This window comes from Blennius ocellaris (assembly GCF_963422515.1).
Source record: "Blennius ocellaris genome assembly, chromosome: 19".
NCBI classification, from domain to species: Eukaryota; Metazoa; Chordata; class Actinopteri; order Blenniiformes; family Blenniidae; genus Blennius; species Blennius ocellaris.
In genome coordinates, this window is record NC_137668.1 from 14,161,720 (window position 1) to 14,188,823 (window position 27,104).

The following is a 27,104-nucleotide window of genomic DNA, read 5'->3' on the forward strand; positions in this document are numbered from 1 at the left end:
TATCCCTATAATTAATTAGCGATAAAAGTTGATATATTACATTGAGACATCTGATGATCGTGAAGGAGACTTAGTAACAAGTAATGTCGCATATGATTTGCATCCCAGTGTTAGCTTTAACTCTTGACAGTGGCATCTATTGCCTCAGTCCAAATAGACGCATTGCGCCACTTACCCCAGAAAAAAAAGAGACCATGTGTCCCGATTCGACCCCTTCTTGCAGCTGCGCTGATGTATTAGAAGAAGAAAAAATATGTTGTTGGTGTGACATTTCTATAAATAAACTGATGTGGAAAAAAATACGCAACAGAGGAACAATACACACTCATTGATAATTATTCAATTTGACATTGTATGAATGAAAACAGAGTGCAAGACCACAAAGTTTTCTCCGCAAGGTGTCAGCAAAACACAGCGCAAGGTTGCTTGTCAGAGCAAAGGGGAAATTACAGGCCGATATCATTTTCACCAACGTTCAATTCAGCTGCATCGATTGAATAATGTGCATTTATGAAATTCAATGAAGTGTTACGTTTGTTTCAAAGCTAATCCGTGAACTTGGGGGGGGGGGGGGGGGGGGGGGGGGGGGGGGTACACGGAGATACTCTGTAAAAGCGCCCTGTGTTGTATTTGGCACTATAGAAATCAAATTTAATTTACTTGAAGTCTAAACTACAAAAAAATATCTATTGCGTGCAAGTATGTGAAAAATATATGGTTGAGATAATTTATTATACTTTTAATATGGATTTCATGGCGCCTTCAGGACACATTATGAGGGTGGGAATCGCATCCACCCCCTACATGGCCTCCAGAAGCCCCCGCACCCCGCTTTGAGCCACCACCACCTGGATGAAAAGACCCTTTCTGCTCCAGAGGCTGACAGTACAGTTATCCAACTCAAATCCCGCCTCCTCAAGTCTCCGACCAATGAGAGAGAAGCAACAGACAAGCTGATCCAATCACCTTCGAGCTACGCCAGCTTTCTGACCTATCAGGTTCGAATACTGTCCCCCCCCCCCTTTTTTTTTTAGTAGCCTCGTTTCTGGCCAATCAGAAGCGAGGCCGCCCGCGCAGAGGGCTGGGCGCGAGAATCGGCGGGATGGACAAAATATCATAACGCCAAACAAGAAGAGAAAGATTACCATAGAAACAAGCACGGAGAGAAATGAAAGTAACATAGAAGTACCACCAGCTCAGTGTCCGCTTCTTATATGTCAACACTGCATCGGAAGACACACGCATGGGAAGACATCCCGACGCCTTTTTTTTTAAATTTTTTTTTTTTAATTCGTGGGATTATGAAGTCTGCGCTGATGGCTTGTAACCAAGGGAGCGTAATGTTAATAATGTGCGATAAGTTAGCTCGCTGGCTAGCTCAGTACTGCTAGCTCAATGCTACCGGCAGCGACGGACAGCACTTTCTATGGATACACGTGCGTTAATGTGGGATTTTAGTAAACTTGCCACACCCGGGGTCGCCTTCGAGAAGTGTCAATCGTCCTACAGGCTGTCATGGACAACGTGAAATCGCGCAGGTGGGTGCCAGCAGTAACAACCACGCCGTAGTGTTTTGTTCATCTCCAGCCATCTGTTTTTTTTCTCAGTCAACAGTAAAACTCTCTGCATCTTCATGTAAACATAGCTTGAAATGACTCGCATATAGCAGTGTGTTCATTCATTTCATAACATGTGTTGTATGTGCACCTGTCCACTTGAGATGTATGGTGTATGGATGGGTATGGAAGACTACATATATGACGTTTGCACATCTCGACAGAAAAAAATAGAGTTTGTAATATTTTGCATTACATTGGAGGCCGGCTGGTTTTTGGTCATATAGCAGTTGTGCAACCTTCTGGCTAGTTATAAACTATGAATAATAAACCCAGTCAAACAAAAGAATGGCATATGCTGCAGCTGGACCATACAGTTGTCTGCTCTGCAAATGAGAGTAGATCAAAACATACAAACAATTTTAAGAAGCCAAACGAAATCAAAAAGTAAATGCAAAAAACACACACAAAAAAAATCTACACAGACCAATGAATATTTGTTTTTCAAGAAAAGTACGATCTCTAATTTTATTGGGATTAAATCTGTCATGTTTACATTCATTCATTATATAAAAAAGTTTCAGTTGAATAGGTCAATAATTGTTCAGTAATATAAAATACAAAACAGTTTCTGTCATTCATGAACTAAAAATAAAAAAATATATATCTTGCGGATTCCAGTGTGCACATTTTGGACTGTTGTACAAAACAAGTTATCTGGAGTCTGTGAGAAAATCTATCTGCAGTGAATTATTGATGACAATAAACAAGTAATTACAAATGTGAACTGATGCTTAGAAGCATTTGTAAGCACATTATTCCATATAATTATAGGCATCTCAAACTTTAAACAACAAGGTTTATCTTTGTTTATGTTTTTTTTTTACAGTATCACAACTTAAAGTAACCGCTTATGTATCCTCCCTACCACATATCGTTCCTTCTCTTTTGATCTGGGAATGGGTGGGCTACTTGCCATTAGAACACTTTGGGGTTTGGCAAATGCACATCATGTATTTAACATTGCAACATAAACATGTTCTGGACTGTAGCCTATTCCTATGAATAGCTTGCACTGTGGCAACTGTTTTACTTACAGCTTAGTGATTCATTCATGACATGCTTAAGATTATTAGGTGAATAACGAGCCTGCTCAGCTACATGATGCCAAAAGCTTATATAATTATGCCCCCCCCCCTCCCTTTTTTTTTTTTTTTTAGCTTTTTTTAAATATTGGACCGTTAGAGCTTTGCCATTCCCCTGACTGACCGCACCTCTGCACACCTCCTCCATCCCCTATACACACACACACCCTTACACACACACATGTATGCACCTCGAGAAGTGAAAGAGCCTCTTGATGTGGGATCCCTCCTCTCCTCCAGCCACCTTTCACCCCCCCCTCCCCTCCTTCCTGTTTAGCTGCAGGTCGAAGCTCAGTCCACTTTGTGTCCCTCCTGTGAAGAATCAGGCAGCAACACCATCTGACTACAAGTTTCGATGTTTCCTAATTAAATGGGACCGTTCACACAAGTCCTGAAGAAAACACTGATTTTGTCTGTTTGTGTGTGTGTGACTCTTAAGGCCTCCGGTATGGTAACAACTCCCGGGAGCTGCTTAGGAATTCAATTTCTTCGCCATTTGTTAACGTCTGCTAAACAGACTACAATACAAAACGTTATTTCCCAGAGGGACATCCTGGTGAGCACTGCAAGCCTTGGAGTGCAAAATTAAATTCCAGCCTCTTGTCACGTTTGGTAAAAGTTATATTAGTGTTCCTATACATGGAACTTATTTGCTTTGACTTTGTTAACATTTATTATTCTGTAAAACATGTTATATTAAATGTATCTGTTATTTAGGTGCTAGGACTTCAATGGGCTGTCATTTTTATAGGCAATGAATAACATTTACCTTTAGGTGTTACAAATAAACCCTGAATATATTTGGCCGGTGTCACCTGCATTGTGGTGCTTTGTTTATGTCCATGTATAGTATTTTTTTTAATTGTATCACTAGCTCATGCTGTGACATCAAACAGTGGTCAACTACCTCCTGAAATTGTATTCAATAAATTATGTTCATAGAGTTTTCTTTTTTTCCCTCAACTTGATGCCACAGTGAAATAAAATTGGCAAAGAAATACTCTATCTTCTATTCTAAGTTCGATGATATATCTACGGTGATAAAGTAAAACTTTTTGAACCATTTCGGAATACTTTCTTTGACCCTAAGGAAATACTTATTATTTCTCAGGACACAGTTTTGTATGGGAATTTCTGCAACAGTGTCGTTTAGGTTGTTTATTGAGCTTGAGGGAAAAAAACGATGACATTTCCTATTGGTGTATCCGAGAGAACCTTCCATGCAGTATTGTTTATTAAAATTACTGGAGGTCTTACTACAAACAGCCCCTGACAAAGATGTGGTCTCCATTACTAATATTTGTTTTGCTTTTACTCCTTTTCCACATTTCTAATACTGTCCTCTAGTAGTGATGAGGATGAAGAGCTGCACTCAACTGATCCAGAGAGTAAAGAGAAGATCAAAGATAAAAAGACTTTGTGCAAAGTAAAGTGGTCACGAGATGAGGTGAGTTGATTGGATGTAGATATCAGGTTGGGACTGAGAACTTTCAGAATAAAACTGATGCTTCATTAAATGTTATCTTCAAGCAGATATGAATATATTTAAGTGTAGGATCAGACTTCGTTTTATTCAGTTACATTTTCTTTTTTCCCTTTCTTTCCTGCTTGAAGGACGACAAGCTGAAAAAGCTTGTTGAGCAGCATGGAACTGACTCTTGGAAACTAATTGCTAACCTTTTCCCCGTGAGTATCCTCTTTTCTGGTCTGTATAATACACGTGTTTGTTTTTAGGGGCAGCTTTGACTTGAGTCACACCACGTTGTTCAGTTTCTTCAGTTTGTGACCGATAGCCATTGTTCTGCCTTTTCAGTAATCTCCATAATTGCACATTTTCCCTGACGTCTATGACGCGGAGTACCTGGAGGGGATGGTTTACTCCCGAGTGGTCAGAAGAAGGTGTAACTGTGACATGGCCGTGCAATGAGGTGTTGCTCTTTGTGTGTCTCAATCACAGGGCAGGACAGATGGCCAGTGTCAGCATCGCTGGCAGAAGGTGCTCAATCCCGAGCTGGTGAAAGGCCCGTGGACAAAAGAGGAGGATCAGAAGGTAAGACGAGCCGGGAGCTCCCTGGTACGGACAGAGAGAACGATGACAAACTAGGTAAACGATCGGGGGGAGGCGAGGGGAAAGCCGTGGGGAGAGCAGAGAGCCGCTTACTGGTGCAATAGAAACGCAAATGTCACAATGTGCAAATGTATCGCTTACCTTTTGACTGTTACGACATTGTGCACATGCGCAAGCTTGCTTCCCGCCAATTCAGTTTTTGCCTTGGCTTCTCTTCTCCACTACGTAACTCCTAATAAAACACAGACTTTCCAAGTCTGTAGTTTTGCGCCCTGCCCTTTTCTTTTTTTCCGTACAGTGTTGGAACTAATATCCTCCCCAGCTCTTTGATACCCGTTTGCATTCCTTGAATGGTTATGGTATTGTTTAAGAATGTAAAAAAAAAAATGATGTTGCATTCCTCTGAAAATGTGTCGTCATAACAGAAACACAAAGCTTATCAGTAACAGCGTGGTCTGCCAACAATGACATCGCAGCATTTTTCCAGACTTGACGGAAATAACTGAACATGCTCTGCTGCTGCCACAGGCCAGACTGTAAACACCGGGGCTTCTCTTACGAAGGAACCTTTTTTTTTTTTTTTAACACAAGGCTGTACTTTGAATTAAGTGCCGAACCCCACTGAATTTGTATGATATAAAGATTGCACCATATTGTTGGAATGTGCAGCAGTTAAAGGATAAGAAATTACCAACATGAAACAATCGTTAATATTTCTTATATTGTGATATCGTATGTTGCAGGTTATCGATCTTGTGCATAAATATGGCCCCAAGCGCTGGTCGGTGATCGCAAAGCACCTCCAGGGAAGGATTGGAAAGCAGTGCCGTGAACGGTGGCACAACCACCTGAACCCGGAGGTGAAGAAGTCTTCATGGACCCAAGAGGAGGATCGAATCATCTACGAAGCCCATAAGAGGCTTGGCAACCGCTGGGCAGAAATCTCCAAGCTTCTTCCAGGACGGTAATGCAACGTGGCTCCGAGAATTGAAGTGAAGGAACAGTCAACATGGAGCTCATTTAAATATTAATCCGATGTCCCAACAGCACAGACAACTCCATCAAGAACCACTGGAATTCCACCATGAGGAGAAAAGTGGAACACGAGGGGTACCTGCAAGACGGCTGCAAGACTTTCCCCGCCTCTGCTGGAGTGAAGAAACGACACAGTAGAGCATGTCCTCCAACTCCAACAAAGCCCCAGCACAGTCCTCTGCCCCTGCCGGGACCCACCCAGGTTTGTTCTGAAGTCGCCGCTTCACTCTGTAGGACATGTTTCCGAGTTTTCATTTGTTGCTGACTGTGCCCTGTCGTGTTGCAGATGGGTGGGTATTCCTATAACGCTCACAGTGGCCACATGATGGACAGTCTTCCGGAAATCTCAAGCTACATATCAGTGAGTGTTTATTAAGATCCTCTGAATGCATTTCTGTGCACGCAAGTGGAGAAACCTTTACAACATTCCTCATTTTCCCACCTCTCTATTGTTAATCTTGCGATTGCTAACTCTGCACTTGAAATCGGGACACGTGGATGTCTTGTTGTTTTCATCTAACTCTCAATGAGATAGAACTCAATGTACATTTCAATTCTCCCCTGGGTGTTTTATGTGTTTTCCTGATGATCTTAACTATCCTAACTCTTTCCTTTCCTTTTTTTTTCCTCTCAAATTTCTCTCTTCCTGAACGTTTGTTTATTCCAGCCATCCTGCCTTGATGATCCTGACAGAGAGCAAAGAATTAAGGAGCTTGAGCTGCTGCTTATGTCAGCAGAGAACGAAGTCCAGCGACAAATGCAGTGCAGAGTGTCATGTGTAAGAACACACTCCAAACGTGTGTTAGCGTACTTAGCCAGTATAGCCTGCGTGTTTGTAGTTCACACACGCTGCAAATAGGTTCACTGTAACATCGAACACTGTTGATACTGAAATCAAGTCCAAATCTGAGAAACAACGTCACAATTCTATCATTTCCTAATGCTAATGTCAGTGACTTCATCTGTATTTAAAAAGATGATGATGAAAATCTATTTAAATCTCATTATTTCTGACCAAAAGTGAACCTTTTGCAGTGTGCATGTGAAACAAAGTATGGCGTAAATGTATGCGTGCCTGTAGCCTGATTTGCTGTAGTGTTGCTATAGTAACTACTTTCCCCATCTCGCTACTCACTCAGACTGGCCTGAAGCTGTGCTTGGTAGTCACACTACCCCTCCCCACCATTACTTCAGTTTCAAACATGAACCCACTCTCTCATCCATGGCGTCTCCACCTCACAACACCATTACCTCAGTACTTAGCCAGCAGACTGTATGTAACCCAGAACTCTGTCTCTCCTGTTCCTATTCTTCCCTCATTTATATTGATTCTATGCATCTCTTTAGCACCCGATTCTTTGCAGTAAAGACTTGATACTCTATGCTTTATTGGTCAGAGGTGCTATTTTTTGCACTATCACCTGGCGTTTCCCCCACATTTTTTGCACTCACGCCATTGCCCGAGCTGCATTTTCTCACAGCAGCGTAGCAACCTCACTCCATCACGTCGGACGGCCCAATCTTGCTGGAGTTCTCACGCTGCTCTTCTCGCCCTCAGAGCGCGGAGCCATATTCAGCCTGGTCCGACAGCGTGTCCGATGACGCGCTGACCACGAGCAGCAGCAGCGTCGAGGAGCAGGCGGAGAGCACGCCGTGGAGGGGCCCGCAGGGAGCCCCCGCGCAGCTTCCCGTTTCTCCCAGCAAGTTCTTGGCTGTCGAGGCCAGCACTGTGCTCTCCACCCTGCAGACCATACCGGAGTTTGCCGAGACCATGGAACTCATTGATTCAGTGAGTAACACGAGTGAAGAAGACGGAACAGTTGCATCTCAGTCTGAGAATGTCGAAATGACCCGTGCGTGTTAAAAATGTACTGTAGATGTGTTTTGCTCTGCAGGACCCTGTCGCGTGGAGCGACGTGGCCAGTTTTGATTTGTCCGAAAGAGTGACGCCTCCCCGGCACAACCAGGCGGGCTACAGCACTCTCCTTCAAGAGAGGACACCTTACGATCCGATGGGCTACACGGTCAACACTCCCACCGCCGTCTTGGGCCAGGACGGGAACGCTGCCCCTTTAGGCCTGGGAGGCAACGTCTCGCTTACTCCCATCAACTCGTCCAGACCGAACCAGGCAGCCAACGAGAGGAGGAAGAGGAGGGAAAGGGCGGAGCTGTCTCCTTTGTGCGACAGGACGTGCGCCTCCTTCTTGGAAAATATCTCAAACTCGCCTAAGAAAACGCCTACAAAGTCACTGCCGTTCACCCCATCACGGGTAAATAGACTGATGGTACAGATGGTAGACCAGTGTCACTTGTATGCGGTGACTAAACATGGAATTTCTGTTTCCCCCAAGTTCTGCAACATTTCAGGGGTGGAGCATCTGAATCTCGAAAATCCTGCTCTCACCTCAACTCCAGTGTGTGGTCAGAGGTGTCACCTCAACACGCCCCTCCATAAAGAAACTACACCGAAGTACCAGAAAGAAAACGATGGGTGCGTAAATAAGTTGAGACACGTAAAACAAAAGATTTCCCATGCTGGATATTGTTTATAAGGTATAATTTTGTAGTTCCAGGACACCAAAATTTCACAAAACAGTCATGATTCCGACCCCGAGGACGCCGACGCCCTTCAAAAACGCTTTGGCCGCCCAGGAGAAAATGCACGGCCCACTCAAGATGGAGGTAGGGCCGCCAAGTTTTATTACTCCCAGCGAAGCGTTTGGACGTCTCTGCTGGGGATTCTACTGCTGTTGTTTGTGCTTCGCAGCCCCAGCCTTTGGCGTTTCTCGAGGAAGACATTCGAGAGGTTCTGAAGCAGGAGACTGGGACAGACATCTTCAACAGGACAGACTTCCAGCATGACTCCAAAGCGTGGAAACATCTTGTACGTGAACTTTGCATTACTAAAAGTTTTACTCACTCTGTTATGTGTATATTTTTTTTAGTATTTACATTTACATACACTGTAAATGATTCTGTGCAAATCCAATGCTCCAAAAAACTCTTGGACGTTCATATTTAGATGGATGGACCTGCTAGAAAAGTACGGAAGTCCTTAGTGTTAGACCCTTGGAGCCACAAAGACAGTCACAGTGTCCAACTCTTCCAGGAGCAGCTCAACGACGCGCAGGTAAGTCGAGCTGACGACACGCTCGTTAAATCTACGACTTGATGGGAAGGAACGCCGAACCGAAACGTCTTGTTGCAGGTGTCCGACGAAAGTCAGTTGAGCAGTTCTCCGCTGGACACCTCGATCCCCGAACGAGAGGAGAGCAGCCGCCCTCTGCCTCCCGTGGCCAAGGAGTCTCCATTAGGCGTTTCCGTCCACCCGCGGCTGAAGAAACGGCCTCCCTCCTCACAGAAAGCGCCAAGACACCCCACCACACAGGTTGGTACAGAGAGTCGAGTGTCCTGCAAGTGAAGCACTGGATGAACGCCACGGCCTTCACCACGTCGAATCGCATGTATCCCCTTCTCTGCAGGTGAGCGAGTGGGAAGCAGTGGTGTATGGTAAGACCGAGGACCAGCTGATCATGACCGAACAGGCCCGCCAGTACCTGAATCCCTACCCGGCGTCTGGGTCCACCTCAAGAGCCCTCGTGCTTTAAAAGAAGCCGTCCTCCCCAACCCGCCAGGCAGTGCGGCGCCACATCTTGCCCAACAGCCCCACAACCTAGTGCTGATTCCCGTAAGAGACAATCCAGTGAAGACACAACAATGTTGTTCTACTTCTAAGAACTTCAGGAGCGCGCTGCTGGGGACGTCCAACACAGAAGCACGGCCGCCGCCGTCGTCGTTTCCGAAACACTTCTCGGTCACTGCCAAGGTAGCCGCTTGTCCGCGGGTGCATTTCATTTTAAAAACGCAGCCTGGGCTGCTGTAGCAGCTTTGTACAGAAACCGTGTAGTTTCATCCCGCACCAGTCGGTAAATGTTGAGCCAGCCGACACACACATACAATAGGCTGTAGAAATAGTGTGTATTGCTAGCAGTGGCTGCTTCCGAGTTTTATATCGTTAATATATTGTTTTTGAGTGAGACAAAGGACTTTTATGCTGTAACGCTACTCATCATGTATCTCCTCCAGCTTGTTTCGTGGGACTATCCCACTTGCTGCCATCACATGAAAAAAAAAAAAAAAAAAACCACGTAACTGCAGCCAGTTAGCTTTTTTGTAGACACATTAAACCCACATGAGGGTTTTTTTTTTAACAAGACACTCGGCACAGAACTCATTGTTAACCATTGATTTACAGCTTAAGACTCTAGAATGCAGTCGCGTGGTTTTTGTGATGATGATGATGATGATGATGATGATGATGATGATGATGATGATGATACATCTGTCTGAGGTGAAGTTTTGAGGATGGAAATAAGAAGCTGTCAGTATTGCACTACTGCGTTGATTTTGCTGCTGAAAATGTAGCAGTGTTTTTAAGGGCAAACTGGATAGAACTTGTGATGGTATTTGTTTTCTTTTTTTCTTTTTTTTTTTTTTTACAAAACGGCGTCTCCTTTCCAAGGCCATCGAGTCCGCGGAGACATCAGTTGAATGTATTACATTGTAATGTACATGTGTAAGAAGCTCGAAAATTGAAGGGTACCTTAATGTTTATTTCTGCTTGTTTTATTTATTATCTGACGGCTCGAAAGCTTAGATATTAATATAAATCGGACGCCACGAGTTTCACGAAGTTTTAACGTCGCTGAGAAAACAGCCTAAAAACTCTCACTCGCTCTAAAGCAGTTCTCTCAAATGGAAAAGGAACGGATGTTTCCATGTGCGATCGCTCACACTGACACACTTTTCATGCGATTTGTGAGCAACAACAAACATTTGGTTCAGAAGGATTTTACTTTTTTGTACGGAGGCTGTAGGTTTTTTTTTTTATTTATTTAATGTCTACTAATTTATTTATTTCTAAAAGAAACATTTAAGAGAAATTATTGCAGAATTATATTGTCTTTTTCTCTTTTAAAATCAGGATTGGGTTACCATTCAGTTCCATTGCGCCAAGTTAGAAGTACATGCACTGCCACTAATGTGATGTTAATTTCTGTTCCTGGTCAGGCAAAATCTAGCAAATACTCACTGAGTAGTTTTTACATGTGACTTTTTGTAACATTTAGATTTGTATTTTTGTCCAGCTGAAACGTGTTCTACACTTTTAGGTAGCAGAACTCCATCTCCGAACTCTAATCATAGACAAATTGCACTTTTTTTTTCCTTTTTCTTTTTACTCATTTATTTAGTTTTCATGATGTAGCTCTTGTCTATAATTTGTGTGTGGTTGTGTGTGTCCGAGGGTAAGATGGATGTTTTCCCAATTATGTAATGAATGCTAACAATAAGGTCATGCTGCTTGATTTGACTTTTTTTGTTTGTTTTTCTTTTTCTTGTTCTGCAAAAATGCATACGTAAAGAAAAAACACTTACCTGGGTAGTGTTTTGAGAGATAAGTAGCTCTGGGGATTACAAAACACAACTATTGCTAAAAGCGTAATATTTAAAATTTGATCGCTGCAGCAGTCAGTGTTTCCCTTTATCCTGCTGAAACGCTCTGGAGCGAGATCCAAAATTCGTATCTATTCACATGATCAAATACACATATGTGTGACTTTGAAGGCAATTGATAAAAGAGGTGGTTTCATGTTAACGACCTGAACGGTGACGTGTATTTTCCGTCCATCCGTCTTCATCCTGTGCAGAGTCACCGACGAGAGCAGGACTACACCCCCTGGACAGGTCGCCAGTCCGGCACATTGACGCTATTGACCCCCAAGATACAAACTCTAATCTGCTGAAGTAACACTGCAGCTTTAAATGGGCGAGCATTAGCACATTGAGTCTCAGTTATAATCTGGATCATCCTGTATTACGCCTTTTGGGTGAGAATAAGAAGGGAATCTTGTCAGAGAGATCAAGTGGAAAAAAAATCAGGAGAATACAGTATACTTTGACTGAACGTAGCCCAGCATCCATTTATATCTGACTCTGGTGGCTGAGATGTGTCTAATCTGTATATATATATATTTGTGTCTCATGTGGAGTTTGTTGTTTTGACTTGTGTTTTGTTGTACATTCCATTTGCGAAAGTCCAAGATCAGACAGCCGTACCTTAACAACACTTTACCACGTAACATCATAGGTTTTAAGGGAATTAAGTACATATACAGGTTATTAGCAGTTGTCGTATACTACTGTAGTTATGCATGAGCAATACACACAAAATGCTGGACTTTGCTTTCATTTACAACGTGAATCACAGATGTAACTCTTTGCGCTATATTGCATAGCATTTTCAAATTAAACTCATAACCAAGGTACCATAGAAGTTCCGCCAGCTGATTTTGTAACCTTGTACTTAACTTGGGAAATAAATGCATTTATTGCATGACTTCTGGGGGAGTTTTGACTTTCATGCTTCTACGGTTTTTTTGCCTCTTTCTGCTTCTCCCAGTTGCTCCTGCACAAATCTGTGTGTAGCGTGGCTTCTCCCACTTGATAAAGATTTCTGCTGCTCCGTTTACATTTCCTGACACGCTCACAGCAGGTGCTGTTACTTCATGAGCTCTTGCCAAAACACTGATCTCTTAAGTCTTTTTTTGTGGAGTATGACTCCCGCCAATTTTCATTGTCGTTTGCTCACCAGGTGGAATTGACAGCCGAGCAGGTGGAGTCTGTCTCTGACAACTGATAGAGTGCTTTAAGCCCCCCCCCCCATACCCCCCACCCACCACCACCACCACCCCCTGTCACGCATGCATGTATATGTTGGGATGTTGTCAACTTGGCCTGGGGTCCAGGGACACGAGCCCCCTCCACCAAAACAAGAGGCCTCTCCACAGGGTCAGCTGCTGGCCCTAAAGGGGCCCACTCACCCATGACTTAATGCCCCCGGGCTCCTTTGTCCGGAGGGCTGTTGGTTTTTACAGGCTCCATTCACTCAATTGCCCCCCGAACGGAGGGAGGCTCCGAACGTGACGAGTTGCCTTATGCTAAAGCGGGCAGCGGCGCGCGTGCGTCCAAACAATGTGCGCCATAAACACGCGGGCGCCGCATGCACGCTACGTCCACTTAATCAACCTGCCCTCCCTGCGCTCTCATTCTTGTACAAGAGGGGGCTTTTGTTCCAGACTGACCCTCCCCAAGACTTGAAAGATGTCAAGGACCTTTTGCCTCTTAATTGGTGATTGGCGTCAACCCATCCACCTTATGTTTTCTGTACGTACTTAGGAGAGGTCTTCTTTGGCCACGGTGACTTATTGACAGAAACGCACACATGCGGGGTTTTTTAACCTCTGAAATAATGTCATATTTTCAATCCTTTTATGCAAATATACAGAGATTATTGGGAATGCCATAGTTTGCGCGACCTAATCCAAGTTCTCTCATTCTTCTTCTATGTTTATTGACCCGTCTTGTAATCAGACTCTGTGAAGTATGCATGTCTTTGTTTTTGTTATGCCCACCTTGTACATTAAAGACATGAATTAAGAGCCTGAAAGGCGCCCGACAAAACCTTCCTCTCTTCCCGCAACACACCCGTGAGTGAGTGCACCAACTCTCTCTCTGTCACACACACACACACACACACACACACACACACACACACACACACACACACACTGCTTTGTCTTTGTGTATGCTAGACAGCAGATGGCAGCCCATTATAGGGCTGACAGAGCAGTCATCTGGCAGGCACCCCATTACCCCTCCTCCCTCCCCTCCACCTCTCCCAAAGACACCCAACACAGCACAGCAGGGGCAGGACACTTTTAGGCGGGAGAGTCCACAGCCCCTGAGTTGTGCGTGTGTGTGTGTGTGTTGAAAATGGACCCCGGCTTTTCTGCCTGATATAGGTCACTGTTTCCACTGCTGTGTGTCAGCAGCATGTGAGGTAATGTCAGGCTCTCATCCGACGAGGATTTTCCTCTGCAGCGACACGGACGCGATTAAATTGCTTCCCTCGATTTGAACGGGAATTGATGTGCGACGGCAGTTTGTGTTGTCCTATCTGATCCCCGAGCATTCCTCTGAATACATGAGCTCAAACAGGCGAGGATGTGGAGCACAGTTCTTTGTTTTTGCTGCTTCGTTACTGATCTCCAAAGTTGCTCGGTAATTCCTCTGGTATAAAAACCCGAGTCGCCAGCAGCAGATTATCTCTATGAGTAAGTGCAGTGGGAAGGCTCACTCGCATATTCGCCCCATGAATTGGCGTTAGCTCACAGCGCCAGTGGCACTGTCTCTCTTTTGTAACATTAACACCCTTTTCCCGTGCAAAACAAGCCTCCCAAACACTGGCCCCAGAGTGACTGCCTCCTACAGCCTTGATCACAAAGGATTATACAACAGTGAATATCAAACAGCGGGGGTGGTGGTGGAGGGAGGGCTGGATTTCCTTACGGAGGTCAAGGCCAAAGTTAGGGATTGGGTTTGCTGTTTGTGTGCCCCATGGAAGGAGGTCGCCTTCAGCCTATGTAGCGATCCTGCCGCGGCTGGGAGGCACCGCAGAAGAAGAAGAAGCCTCCAATGCAACTTCTGAGAGCTGCTTTGGTGTTGCTGGGGCAACTGACACAATCCCTGGTCCTTTGGTGGAGGCTTTCAGCAGGCCTCAATCACACTTCCTTTTGCTCGAAAGACTTTTTTTTCCCCCTTCTTCTTTCACTTCAGCTCTGGTAAATAGGAGAGAGGCCCAACACGTTCAAAAGAAAATGAACAGGAGCTTAAGTATTAAGTAATATGTTGAGGCATGTTTCTACTGCAATAAAAAGACGTCAGCCAAGAATGGTTTGCTGGGTTTTTTAATCATCATCTGTTGACTAATTGCTTGCATATTATATAGTAATAACATAAAACACATGCGCCAATGAGCTAAAGAAAGATGAAAAGGACAAAACAGACAAGAGATAAATATTTCATTAGGCTGAGGGGATCAACGTTATAGAAAAAGAAATGTTTTCAAACATAAAGCTTTGCTAATTGCGAGCACATATTTTTACGCTGTCTGTATGATGCATTTCCAAAAGCGTTTGATGTTGAATATCTGGGCATAAAGGAACAGCAGCTCAGCTCACTCACATTCAAACTGTCTGACATGTTCGCTTGAGTTTCACGCCCCCTTCGGTGATGTCACAGCACGCCCTGTCCGTCGCATGTAATGTGCAAACGCCCTGCATGGCATGACATCACTAATTGGGGTGCCCTACATCCTCCCTTGCATTCTGGAAATGCAGCCAAGTCAAGAATTTCAACAGCACCCGATATGGCACAAGCAGAGACTCATGTCAGGATTTTCAGGACTTGTCACTGCATCTCCCCCCCCCCCCCCCCCCCCCCCGAAGCTCCACCGCCTAGACCCAACCTCTCCTCTGACACAGTCTCACCAGAGTGAACCCGGCGCTGCCAAACAGCAGAAAGTCTCTTTAGTCGCCCTCGAAGGCCCCATTGGTGGCTCCCTGGCATTCGCTCTTTTTCCGGCACTTGGACAAGATCCTATGGAGCAGGCTTGGGGATCGGAGCGGCGCGTGAGGCTGAGAGGCCGCGGGCTGAGGCAGAGGGATCTGGGGCCTCCGCACCGGGAAGGGGCCCTGGCGCTCACCCTGGCGACCGTCCAGCCCGGCTCCCCCTCCTCCTTTGCTCCTCCTCTTCAGGGCCTGCGGAACGTATCCACTGGGGGACAAAGAGGAAATAACAAACACAAAGGCCCTGTTTATTCCTTATGACCCAAATACTTGTGCGAGGAGACAGGATGGGCTGTGCAGGGAGACCTGTGTTTACCTTACGTGTCTTATATCTCACAGAAATCTGCCTTGTCTGCGTAACAAACTAAACAGGACATAATGTAATGATAGAGACGAGCTATTGAAATGGTCAAATACAGAGTTTGTGTCACACTGCACATTTGCAGTCTTTTCGACGACGGATCACAATGTTTTGTTTCCCTCTCACTCGTTTTTTGGCTCTAATGAGATGCTGAGAGAAGGGATTGACAAGCATGTGTGTGTGTGTGTGTGTGTGTGTGTGTGTGTGTGTGTGTAGGGGGCTTTGCAATCAGTGTGCTTTGTTAACTAATGAGGGACGAGAGAGGCCACCTGTTCAGGGGCGCTGGGCGGAGAGCATCGGGAAGGGAATTGGAGATGGAGGTGGGGGGGGGGGGGGGGGGTGTGGAGGAACATCTGCCGGATGCTGAGTGTGTGTCCACGGTGTGAACACTTGTTGGGGGTGGTGGGGGTGTTACATGTAGTTGGTGAAGAGGTTATTGCTCATGTTTACACTTACTTTCCGTACCTGCCAGGTTCATTGTCCCCGGCTGAGGGCCTCAGAGAAACACTCCTCCTCGGGCCTTTAGAAGACAGACTTGCCTGAAAAGTAGAGACAAGAAAGTGTTTGGTTTAAAAAAAATAATTAAATAAATGTCCCGAAACGTGCAGGCTCACTTCAATTCTGCCCCCAGTCTATTCTACCACATATTCAAAATATCTTAATAAACCACAAATAACTTTTTTACTTCTAGAACCTTTGTAAATAACGTTATTATTTATTTATAAGGAGTGGCTATGAATGTTGTAGCAGCCAAATGTAATATGACATTATCGACATGAGGATTTGAGGTGATGCACATTGGCCTTCCTTTTTGTGTAACTTTAAACAAATATTACGTCAGTCGACTCTATTTCCTATAACATCAATGGTTCCTGTGAGATGAAAAAGATTGAGAAAAATGTCAAAAATCAACAAAGGAAGAAGTGTTATCATTTTTAAGTCTTCTTGGTGAAGCTCCAAAATTCACAAACGCAGTTTTCCATATTTACGTTTAATCAGAAGGTGACTAAAATTCTATTTTTGGTTCATGATAATGGTTCTGCACTGATATTTGTTTATTTTGAGATCTTGCTTTACGCAGAGTAAAAACTCCTTTATTATACTTAACCTAACATATATATATATATATAGAAATATCATTATTACATAAATATCATGATCTCGACTTTAGGACTGTGGGAGCATACTTTATTACATGAGCCTGTGTGTGACTTTTGTGCAGCAGGCTCAGGCTCCACTGGTAACAATGTTTTGGAAGAAAATCCGACACAGAAACTCTGACGCGTCCTCCAACTGCAGGCTCGGTGTGCATCAGCGAGAACGCCACCCAAAAACCCACCTGGCCCAGCTCCATCACGCATGAGGCGGGGAAGTATCCCTGCTGGCCACCCTGCAGCCTCCCAAACCACCTCTCCTCCTCGTGCTTGGACAGCACCAGGATGACGTCACCCGGAGACAGCTCCAGCTCGTCTGGCCAGTGAGGCTTGTAGCCGTGCACCACTACCATCTGCTGGACAAGAGGAGGAGTTACACGAAACAGCTTCGCTTGATTCAGGTTGTGGTTATCACTGGGGTTTTATGTTGTGTTGTCTTCTGTGGTACTATTGACACTTGACTGACTGTGTCCACATCCTCCAGGCTCAGAGAGTGGAGAGGATTACATGTTGGGACTTGGAGATTAACCTGCGCGCGGTGAAATAGAAACCCTAAATCCAAGTCGACTCTCGATTATCTGTTCCACCTAAAAATGGCCCACGTTTGTCAGAGGGGCTCAAACACTCAAGAGCATTATAACAATGCAGGGAAGTTTACATAACTTCAATGTCACATTCAATGTGGGGAATGTTGTTTTGCAATTTCTTCCTTCTTACGCGAGGCGAACTGAAGAATACAAAAGCCAAAACGAACAGAGTTTTGCCTGTAGAATGATGAGGTAGAAGAAGTTTGAACTTGCCTTTTCGGATTCTGCTCGGTAACGACAGCGCCCTGTTAACCAATGACAGTGAAAATGAATCAGCAGAAAACAACAAACCGCTTGTTTAAACATTTGTCACAACTGCAAATATCCATGAGTGTTTATACACATAATTGCATGTGCACATGCGTCATCATCGGTAAAAAAAAGACAAGACCCCCCCCAGGGAGAGCAAACTGAGGATCTCCAGCATTATTTATTCATCAGCTGATACTGATATACCCTCTTGCCTCCCCCCAGTAACAAACATAAATAATGTCATGCTACGCCACGCTTCACTGCAGAGATGATTCCACTCACCTTGTGGGGCAAGGACAGTGGTGAAGACTTCAAAGTGTTCATTGCTGTGCATGTAGATGCGCTGCATCTCGGCGATGTGATGCCTTCACTCTGACGGAGGCTCCTGCACTCTCCCCTCTCCCTCTCTGCACTACCTTTAACTAAATGCAGCTGACTAATCCACTGCAGCACTGGCCGGAGCTGGACGCAAGAAACGACACATCCTCCCCAGGGTGGAACACACAAGCATGAAAACACTTGCAAGGAAGAGGAAACAATAGAATCCTACATCACAGAGCAAAGATCTGAGTCCACCATCAATTAGAAGGTTAAAATAACTTGTCAGAGACCTGCTTTTTAATGTTTAAGGTATCAAAAGACAACCTCATTCTTAGATGATCACGCTGGATCAAACCTTCTTCAATGCCAGCCTATTGTTATTTTGACCATCTGGCCACATGCATGACAAGTTTAGAGGTCAGTGCCGCCGTTCACTCTGACATGGATGAGGATTTATCATTTTACCTCTTCTGGGGAGCCTGATTGATTTAGAGTTATTGACTGTGTCCCACTTCCCAGTGGCCTGGCAAAGACTGGACAAAGAGGAATGGGGCTGGGGCTGGGGCCGGGCCGGCGGGAGACCCATCAACAGATGGTGATTGAAATCCCGCCGCCACCCCTCTCTCCCCGCCCCGGTGTGACGGAGCTTGGCTGTGAGCTCGTGTCAAGCGATTAGGAAGCATCCGTCAATATGAATCACTCAGCCAGACAATCATATCCGCACAATGGAGCAGCCTGTAACCATAAAGAAAAAAAGGGCATTTATGCAGAGCGAGGAAACATATAAAAATGGTCTATGAAGTTAATCCCTAACAGGACACATGTGCCCTTCGCTTTGTATTCTATTTGCAGTCCAAGTCGACAGGAAAGACAATTGAACTCCTGTCAAGGAGGGTTAAGGATTAACTTGGCTCCCTTCACTTGTTTACTCCCTGAAATGAAAAAAGCACCTCCGACTGGATGAAACAGATCCCATTATCTGTGGCGTATAGGTATTTAGGTTTTGCTTTTTTTAATAAAAACTGTCAGAGCCTGTAAACATCCCCACAGAGCACGAAATCCCAATCGAACGCACAGATAAATCACAGAAAAGTCAAGATGGCCTTGGTTGCCTTTCCAGTGTACTGAAGATCAAACTTCTGGCATTGTGAGGAATCTGTTGCACCTCTCACTGCTCCTAATTCGACGTGATGCCTCCAGTCTAGACACCAAGGCCAAAAGCAAAGCCTTTATATAACCCAAACCATAGCTAAGCTGCTTACCAAACCAATCGGACGCACACTTCCAAGGAGGAGAAAGTGGATGAACGCTGCAACTGAGAGATCAATCAATTTTTTATTTATTTTAAATCGCGTAAACTACAAAGTTCCATATGAAAGCGTCGGGTCCATTAATAAAACATATAGATCACATCATATCTGCGGCTGAAAGGCCGACGCAGCCCACCTGAATACAAATGAAAGTGAAACGTGCCACCAAACAGTTCAAACTGCATCTTGTATCTACTGATGTCAGAACACATTGAATTTAAGGTCTTATTTGTTTATTTGGACATATTAGTTGATTCAGCATACTGAAGTGGCTTCAGATTCATTTTACATTTGAATAGGGTTTTTAGAAAAATAGACTCAGCGACAAAATTCAAAAGTAGACCTCTAAAATATTTACTGTATTAAATCAATGACACACTGAGAATATACACAAAGGCAACTAGAGCACAATGGACATGTATATATATATATATATATATTTTCAGTTATGTCAACAAGGTAATTCATAGCATTTTTTATTTATTTCAAAGATTTTCTGTAATCATTTTAATGCTTTTCAAATGTGGGGGATAAACCTGATTAACTAGTCACTAAACATGATTTTTTTTAATCAATTCTTGGTTTAACAGCTTTTTCCAAATCAGCCTGGTTGAATTTCTAATATATCTTTCATGCATATCATAAAAAAACAGTTTTATATATTATCATAAAACATAAGAATATCAGTAGATATTGTAGTTGAAGTCAAACAATTTTTTTTGTCCCAATAGCTTTACAGTCTTTGTGGTTGAACCAAATTAAACAAACAAACAAAAAAGCCTACAAGTCAACCGTAAAGTTGAATTTAATCCCAGACTATATGCGGATGAGCTAAATACTAATATAATAAAATAATTTGACTTTTGACACATGGAACTATAACCTTGTTTTGTTTCTTGACAATTTAAAACAGCCATACCAATTTTAAAACTGCTCGATCCAGCAGAACACACAGCAATTCCACTTAATTCCTAAACAGAAAATTTCTCCAAACACATTCATAAATGTATCCTGACAAAAAAGTGATATTGAAGTGTGTTGACTCGTGCAGGGTGGGACAAACACCACGCACTATATACTGTATAATCTGCGATAAACCAAATATATCCTGGCGAGTTATTCCATAAAAATGTGTCAAATACAATAAATGTATGCATCAGACGTTCAATAAGACAAAAGGGAAGAGTCGCCATCTGAGTTTAAGCTGCAATAGGAAAGTGTATTTGTAAAGTTTTTAGTTTACATTTATGTTACAGTTTGAGCTCCACACATACAGTCACAACATCACAGTTGTCAGTCCCAAAATGAATCCCAACAGTCACATTTCATCACGAATGTCCAGGAGCTTTGAAGCCGAGGCACATAGATGTTATAAGGCAGGACTCTACAGTCAGTGTTTACCTTTCTTCTTCCCTCCACCTGCTTTCACTCCCCCAGGTTTCCCCCCAGGCCTCCCTCCTCCAGGTTTCCCCCCAGGCCTCCCTCCCCCAGGTTTTCCTCCTCCAGGTTTCCCCCCAGGTTTTCCTCCTCCAGGTTTCCCCCCAGGCCTCCCTCCTCCAGGTTTCCCCCCAGCCTTCCCTCCCCCAGGTTTCCCACCTGCCCTGCCCTTGCCCCCCTGTCCCTTGCCCTTCCCTGGCATGTTGCCCCTGCGCCCCTTCTTCCCCGGCCCCTTCTTGTATTTGGCCGCGGCCTCCTCCCGGTCTTCCTCCCTCATCTGCTTGTTGACCGCCTTGGTGATGTCCAGCTTGGGCTTCTTGGTGCCCATGACCCTCAGGAGCTCCAGCTGCCTCTGCTTCTCGCTGGAGAAGTCCCCGACGACGGGCTCGAACTTCCTCTTCTTGCCGGAGCTCTTGGCCGGCTTCTCCCTGGGCAGGCCCTCCTGGAACCGGCCCATGGAGGCCGTGGAGGTCTTGGCCACGCTCACAGCCCGACCCAGCTCGTCCTTGGACTGCTGGGCTTTGGGGGTCAGGCCCCCCATCCCCGGGACTTTGACTTTCTGCGCCCGGGCGACGTTCCGCAGCCTGTTGAACTCGTTCCGGGCCACGCGCTCCTTCTTGGCCGTGGTGCGCTTGGCGAACTGGTCCTCGTTGGGGTCCGCGTTCTCCGGCACCTCGATCAGCCACTCCTTGGTGTCGTCGTTAGCCCGCTTGTAGCCCCACCGCCGCTTCCACTCCTTCGCCGTCTCGTCCCACACCAGATTGGTCTTCTTCTTCTTCTGGATGCCTTTGAGCTTCGCGAACTCTTCCCACTTCGTCGGCGGCCTGGGCTTCGGGGGAGGCTTCTCCCTGGGCAGCCGGGTCGCCGGCTCGGGCAGCTTCGCCACGATCGTCCCCTCCACCGTCTCCGTGGGCAGTTTCCAGATCTCGTTGACGAGGAGCTGCGTGTTGTCTCGAGCCAGCGACCTGAAGAAGTCCTGCTTCTTCTGCCCCTTCAGGTCCCGCGGCTCGATGCGGTTTTTGTCACACGCGAGCAGGTTTCCGGTGTCGAACTCCAGGTCCAGCTCCTTCTGGACGGCGATGCTTTTCAGCTTTTCGGCCTCGTCTCGCTCGGCTTTGGCCAGCAGCTCCTCCACACTGCACGCGGCCATGTTGGCTCATGCGTCTTTCTACGCACGTGCGCAACAGAAACACAAGAACTGAGACTGGGATAACTTCCGGGTCACATAAAAGCGGAAGTTCTCATCGTGTCCTGCAGGAGGCGGTAGTGTTTCGCTTGGTATAGCAACGTCCAGACAAGATACAAGAAGCATATTAACTGTGTATATATGAGCAGAAGTAAGTGTAGTTTTCTTCAGCGTTTAAATAAGCAACAACAACAAAAAAAATATATGTAAAGAAAGGGGGGGGGGGCATTTTGTTGTTCACTGTCTTGCTCAAGGACACGTTGACATATGGACAGTGGGAGCTAGAGAATTGAATTAGCAACCTTCCCATTAAGAGCTGAGTTCTCTACCAACCAAGACACTGCTGCCTAAAATTTTTTTTTATAAATCAATATCACTCAGAAAACAAAGACAACACAAATGAACGCAGTTCTACACATTCTAACTGAATGTGGTTGTTTGGTTTTCTTTGCTATATAAATGAAGTTGAAATGACCATAACAACAATGGGAGAGTTACTTTAGAAAACAGCAACCAAATCATATGAACGAAAAAGAAGCAATAGTAACAAAGGTCATCCACAGATTGAGCTGTTTTGGATCTAAATTAGATAAAAACTTTTGTCAGTGTCCAGGACACAATCTAAATATGTTTTGATTACTTATTACTACTTAGTATTAGAATGCATCTATTGTATAGACAAAGGAAGCTACTATACACACGCAATCTTAAAATCTGCTAAGAGGATCATTAAACACGAGACACGGGTGAAGAACTTAGTAAAAAACATAAACTTTGATGTATTTGCAGTGTTTAGGTGAAAAAGGGGGAAATTGATCGATACTTAAAAGTTTCTATTCCACATAAGTTCATGCCTAAGTCAAATAAAGAGTCACAGATTGGCTTTTAGTTCGGCTGTGATGTTAAACTGCGGGTTCAGGTGAGCTTTCCTTGTTTGAAGATCAATGAGGACACGTACGGCCTCGGAGTGTCAAATGCTGCATCTCAATCTTTCTACCCAGGAGAGCTGAAAGCCACTGAAAGTTAGCGAGAGAAACTCCTATTTGAACAAAGAGCAAATCGAGTTGTGCATTCAGAAATATATATATGTTGTATATTCATGATGTTGTTTCACAGCTTAAAAGTTTATTTAGGACTCTTATCTCTGACACTATGACATCATAAACAACAGGTGGGATATTGTGACGCCACATGAAGATGCACAATGGTTGGAAATGGTTCCAACGTCCTGTTTCAAATCCGAAACATAACTGAGTGCTACTATGTGATAACAATATGCTGTCAGTTCTCGGATAATATCCTGACATGTTTTGACACGTGGTCTCTGACTTTATTTGACCGACATCTCGTCAGCTAATGTTGTTACTCGTCCAATAAACAGTGCAGTGTTGATGCATGCTTCTCAGCACTTTCAACCTATAAACTAATTGTGAGTACAATTTTGTTTTTGGAGACGAACATCCATCCATCTACCCATTAATCCAGATCCATCATCTGAAAAGCACATTAAAGGGTATGATAAAGTATTTTGTATGTCCAGAGTTCACCAGAGGGGAAAAAAACCAACACAACTTATTAAAAAAAGCCTTTGTATATATTTACTGTACTTTATGGTTCTTTAAGCTGTAGTTACCAGACTCTCCTTGGTGTGACTAGGAAGAGCATTCAGTGTTTGCATATGTTTTTGACAATATATACAATACATGTATATAGTCCTCATCTGTGTTTATGAACCCTGTGACTTACTGTGACCACACGTCATTTTTTTTTTTTTTTAACAAGTTCTGGAGCTGTAATAAACTTTATAATAGGCTTACTCCAAGTGTTTCCATGAGAGATTAAATTCTCAGAATTATTAATATCCCTTTGCTCCCCGCCAATATATTCAGTATGGATCTCTGTGATTGAGCCCAGGCTATAATGACTCTATTTTTGTCCTTGTCTCCTCTAATTTGGAGGGAGGGTGGGGGTTTCTATTTCAATTGACTGGCTGCTGGTTGCTCAAAGGGGACGGTGTTGTTGTTGTATTATTTTGGGCTCCAGTAATTACATTCATCGCCACACTTGCCACGTGGACGCTAACACTCTGACAGGCGCAGAGATAAGGTCACAAGTGATGCTCTGTTTGGAGATGTGAGGAGGAAATGTGTAATTAGTGGCTCAAAGTCCCTGTCGTGATTTAGAGGAGGCTATAAGGTCCTCTGTGACGTGGATATACGTTGTCTAAAAATCACCCAATTTAAACATGGCCCGCTTGTTAACTGGCTGGCCTCGCGGCTGCCTGTGTCGTTTCTTGCTGACTTTTGACTCAGGGTGAATCTGACCAAACAGGATTATGTTTTTCATGGTGTATTTTATGTGAAAGGACCAGATAAAGTTCTCTGAAGTACTGTGACCATGAGGCAAAGACTTCCCATTTTTCCACTCTCTGCATCTGCACAGCTTTAAGTGTCTTTAAAAGGATAGCACTCGGAAAGAGTTCTCTCCAGAACATATCCCCTTTTTTTTTTTTTGCGTGACCCGAACGTTTTGAATTTTTTTTTTCTTTTGTATTTGTTGGTTTCAGTTGAAAGAATCAATTTCCTATCCTCTTATTTTCCAATACCTCTAAGAGAAATGACATTTGGGACTTGCAGGGGGGGGTTTGACCTTAAGCAAGCGGATGAATTTTGCTGGAGTTTTGCCGTGTAGCTAATGTAAAGTGTAATATAACAAGAAACAGAAAAGGTCATGTTAACGAGGGATTCATCTTGAAATATTATTCAAAGAGTCAAACAATTTTTAAAGAATTCTTCTGGGCAGGAAACAAACAAACAAACTATGTGCATTATATTGTTCAATACCATTTTTGAGGTAATTTTATATGTAATACTTTTCACCTTGATTCATTTTTTCTCTTTCACTTTAATTGGACTGGATGCATTTCTGTCACATTTCTCTCCTGAGTCCCTTTTGGGGTAATGAACACAGCTGATCCTGCAGGAGGCGAAGTCCACACAGTACATGAATGTGTCTCCATGATAATACGTAAAGTCTGAATACTGAGAAGAAATACCATGTAACCTCACCTTTCCCAACACCCTTTCTCCGAGTTTTATACATAATTCCTGCAACATCTTAAAGGAGGACGCCTTCATTTTATTTCCCGAAAGCTTAAATGAAAAATCATAGTCCAGTCACTTTTCTGATCTGCCTCATTTTTTACAAAGTGGGCTGTTGAATTATGGAACTTTGTTGTCCTCTGTTCAATTATGATAATTATGGTCTAAAATAACCCATCTGATCTTAGGAAGTAATTTTGCTCCCTTTTCTTCTCCTAGTTAGAGGCTTTTATTTTGGTTTTGATTACTGTTACGTTGGTGATTTGGCACAATGGATGCATCATTATTAATTACTAATTCATCTCCATTATATGCTTAGGATGAATTCAGGTCTAGAAATGTCCATTTTCACTAAAAGCGATGAAGAGTTTTTAACGTCCACTATTTTCTTTTTTATCTAAAGCCCCCCCCCCCCCCACTGCTTTATACCTTTCAACTGGCCATACTTGTGTGATGAACCTTCTATCTTTGCTGTCAGAGACATCCTGCCACGTAATAGAATATGTGAGATATTAAAGGATACTTTATAAACTGAGAGAGTTCTGAATAGTTCACTTTGCATCAACGAAGCTGTAATTCCAATGAGAGCAGTGTTTTTTTTATGATGATAGAGGGGTACAGTCCTTTAAAACAGCGTGCACGTTCCTGAAAAAAGGATGCAGTTGTTCAGTTTATCTGAGTTTTGCTTAAGACTGATCTTCACATTTCACAACTGTATAATTACTCCACGTTTCTTCCCGGAGGCGAATCTGCTGTTGCTATTTAAAGATCAGTGTACATCACCTATTGTCATCATCTTGAAATATCTACTGACTGGTGGGCACGGCGACCTGCGAAATCGCGGGGGGAAAAGAAGGGACATCCATTTGCGCACAAAGTTGCCTCGAGGCTAAAAAAACAAAACCTTGCTTCTCCTTCCAAAAGTTTGACCAGTTAGCGTCAAAGAGGTGAGAGCGCCGCAGGCCCAGATATAGGAGAACAAAATAATCTCATCAGCACCACCCTGGCATAAATCGGGCATGATTAGCCAGCCGACAGTTTGCATGTGTATTTATAGGCATTGTGTTATTACATAAAGTCTTTGACCTACTTGGCCAGAGGACGACGATGACATTTTTCATACATTTTTTTATTAATTTTTTTCAAGGGTTGGAGGCAGATTTGTTTTCATGTTGCCAGTGAATGAACGGCCTGCTGTGTCTTTGCGTGGCACAAGGTGACGTCTGTGTGCGACCGTGAAGGCATTTCACATTGTCGCGGGAAGCAGCGAGCGTGCACAAAAAAATGCACTCTGCACACGCACTGAACCTACAGATCCATCGCTGTGGTAAGTAACATCATCATGGTACAGTAAGTCGCGGCTTCATGTGGCATGATTTCTCAGACAGGAATCAATAGTTGGTTCTCTCTGTCCATGTTAAACCCCGGCTGCTTTATTTCAAAAGAAATCCACATGACCTCACTGATGATCGAAGGCACTTTTGTGGACTGCCTCGTCTATTTCCCATTTCACCGGGGAGGAAAATGAGTGTCCCCTTGTGAAAAGAGTTTAGTTTGCTGACAGCTGAGGTCAGAGCCTTTATTGATCTGACGTGTTTGGGACGGAAGCACCATTTGGTGATGAGCAATGCGTCACAGGAACCTGCTGCTCCCAAACTACCGCCTGCCCCGCATGGCATCCTTCACTCTGAAAAGATAAACAGCTTTTCCTTTTTTCTTTCCTTTTGTTTTTTTGGGGGTTTTTTTTGCATCTCAACAGGGCTTAAGCAGGGGCTTGCCTCATCATTTCATTTCAAGCACATCAGACAAGGGGCGAAAGGTGATTCCAATATAGGACCTGTTGTTGTGGCAGGCGTCGCCCCTGCCGCACCCTGAACGCGGGGCCACGTCTTGTTTACAGATGAGTAAAGAAACCCCGCTGTGGTGACATAGGAAGTGCGCCCTCACTCTGTCCAGCTGACACGAGTAAAACAGTTGAGCTTCTCCCAAAGAATCTGGCCTGATTCCTGGACACAGCAGGACAAGGAGAGGAGAGTCCTTGAGATATCATTCCAACTGCATTAGTCGTGTGTGTGTGTGTGTGTGTGTGTGTGTGTGTGTGTGTGTGTGTGTGTGTGTGTGTGT

The 27,104-nt window shown here is 44.2% G+C and overlaps 2 protein-coding genes across 2 annotated transcripts; one reads left to right on the forward strand and one right to left on the reverse strand.

The window, feature by feature from the left end:
• Window positions 1-1,515: 1,515 nt before the first annotated feature.
• mybl1 (v-myb avian myeloblastosis viral oncogene homolog-like 1) lies at window positions 1,516-9,558 on the forward strand (the record flags this gene model as incomplete). The annotated part of the gene is made up of 16 exons (XM_080515122.1): window positions 1,516-1,538; window positions 4,049-4,148; window positions 4,316-4,387; window positions 4,659-4,751; window positions 5,513-5,733; window positions 5,817-6,006; window positions 6,091-6,165; window positions 6,472-6,582; window positions 7,363-7,593; window positions 7,682-8,074; window positions 8,156-8,295; window positions 8,372-8,486; window positions 8,572-8,688; window positions 8,827-8,934; window positions 9,013-9,192; window positions 9,287-9,558. 16 exons carry the CDS (start codon window positions 1,516-1,518, stop codon window positions 9,410-9,412), a joined length of 2,295 nt encoding a protein of 764 aa, XP_080371248.1. The 3' UTR covers window positions 9,413-9,558.
• Window positions 9,559-20,646: 11,088 nt separating this feature from the next.
• Window positions 20,647-21,853, reverse strand: rrs1 (ribosome biogenesis regulator 1 homolog; the record flags this gene model as incomplete). Its single annotated transcript, XM_080515272.1, has 1 exon — window positions 20,647-21,853. Exon 1 carries the CDS (start codon window positions 21,841-21,843, stop codon window positions 20,647-20,649), a length of 1,197 nt encoding a protein of 398 aa, XP_080371398.1. The 5' UTR covers window positions 21,844-21,853.
• Window positions 21,854-27,104: the final 5,251 nt, after the last annotated feature.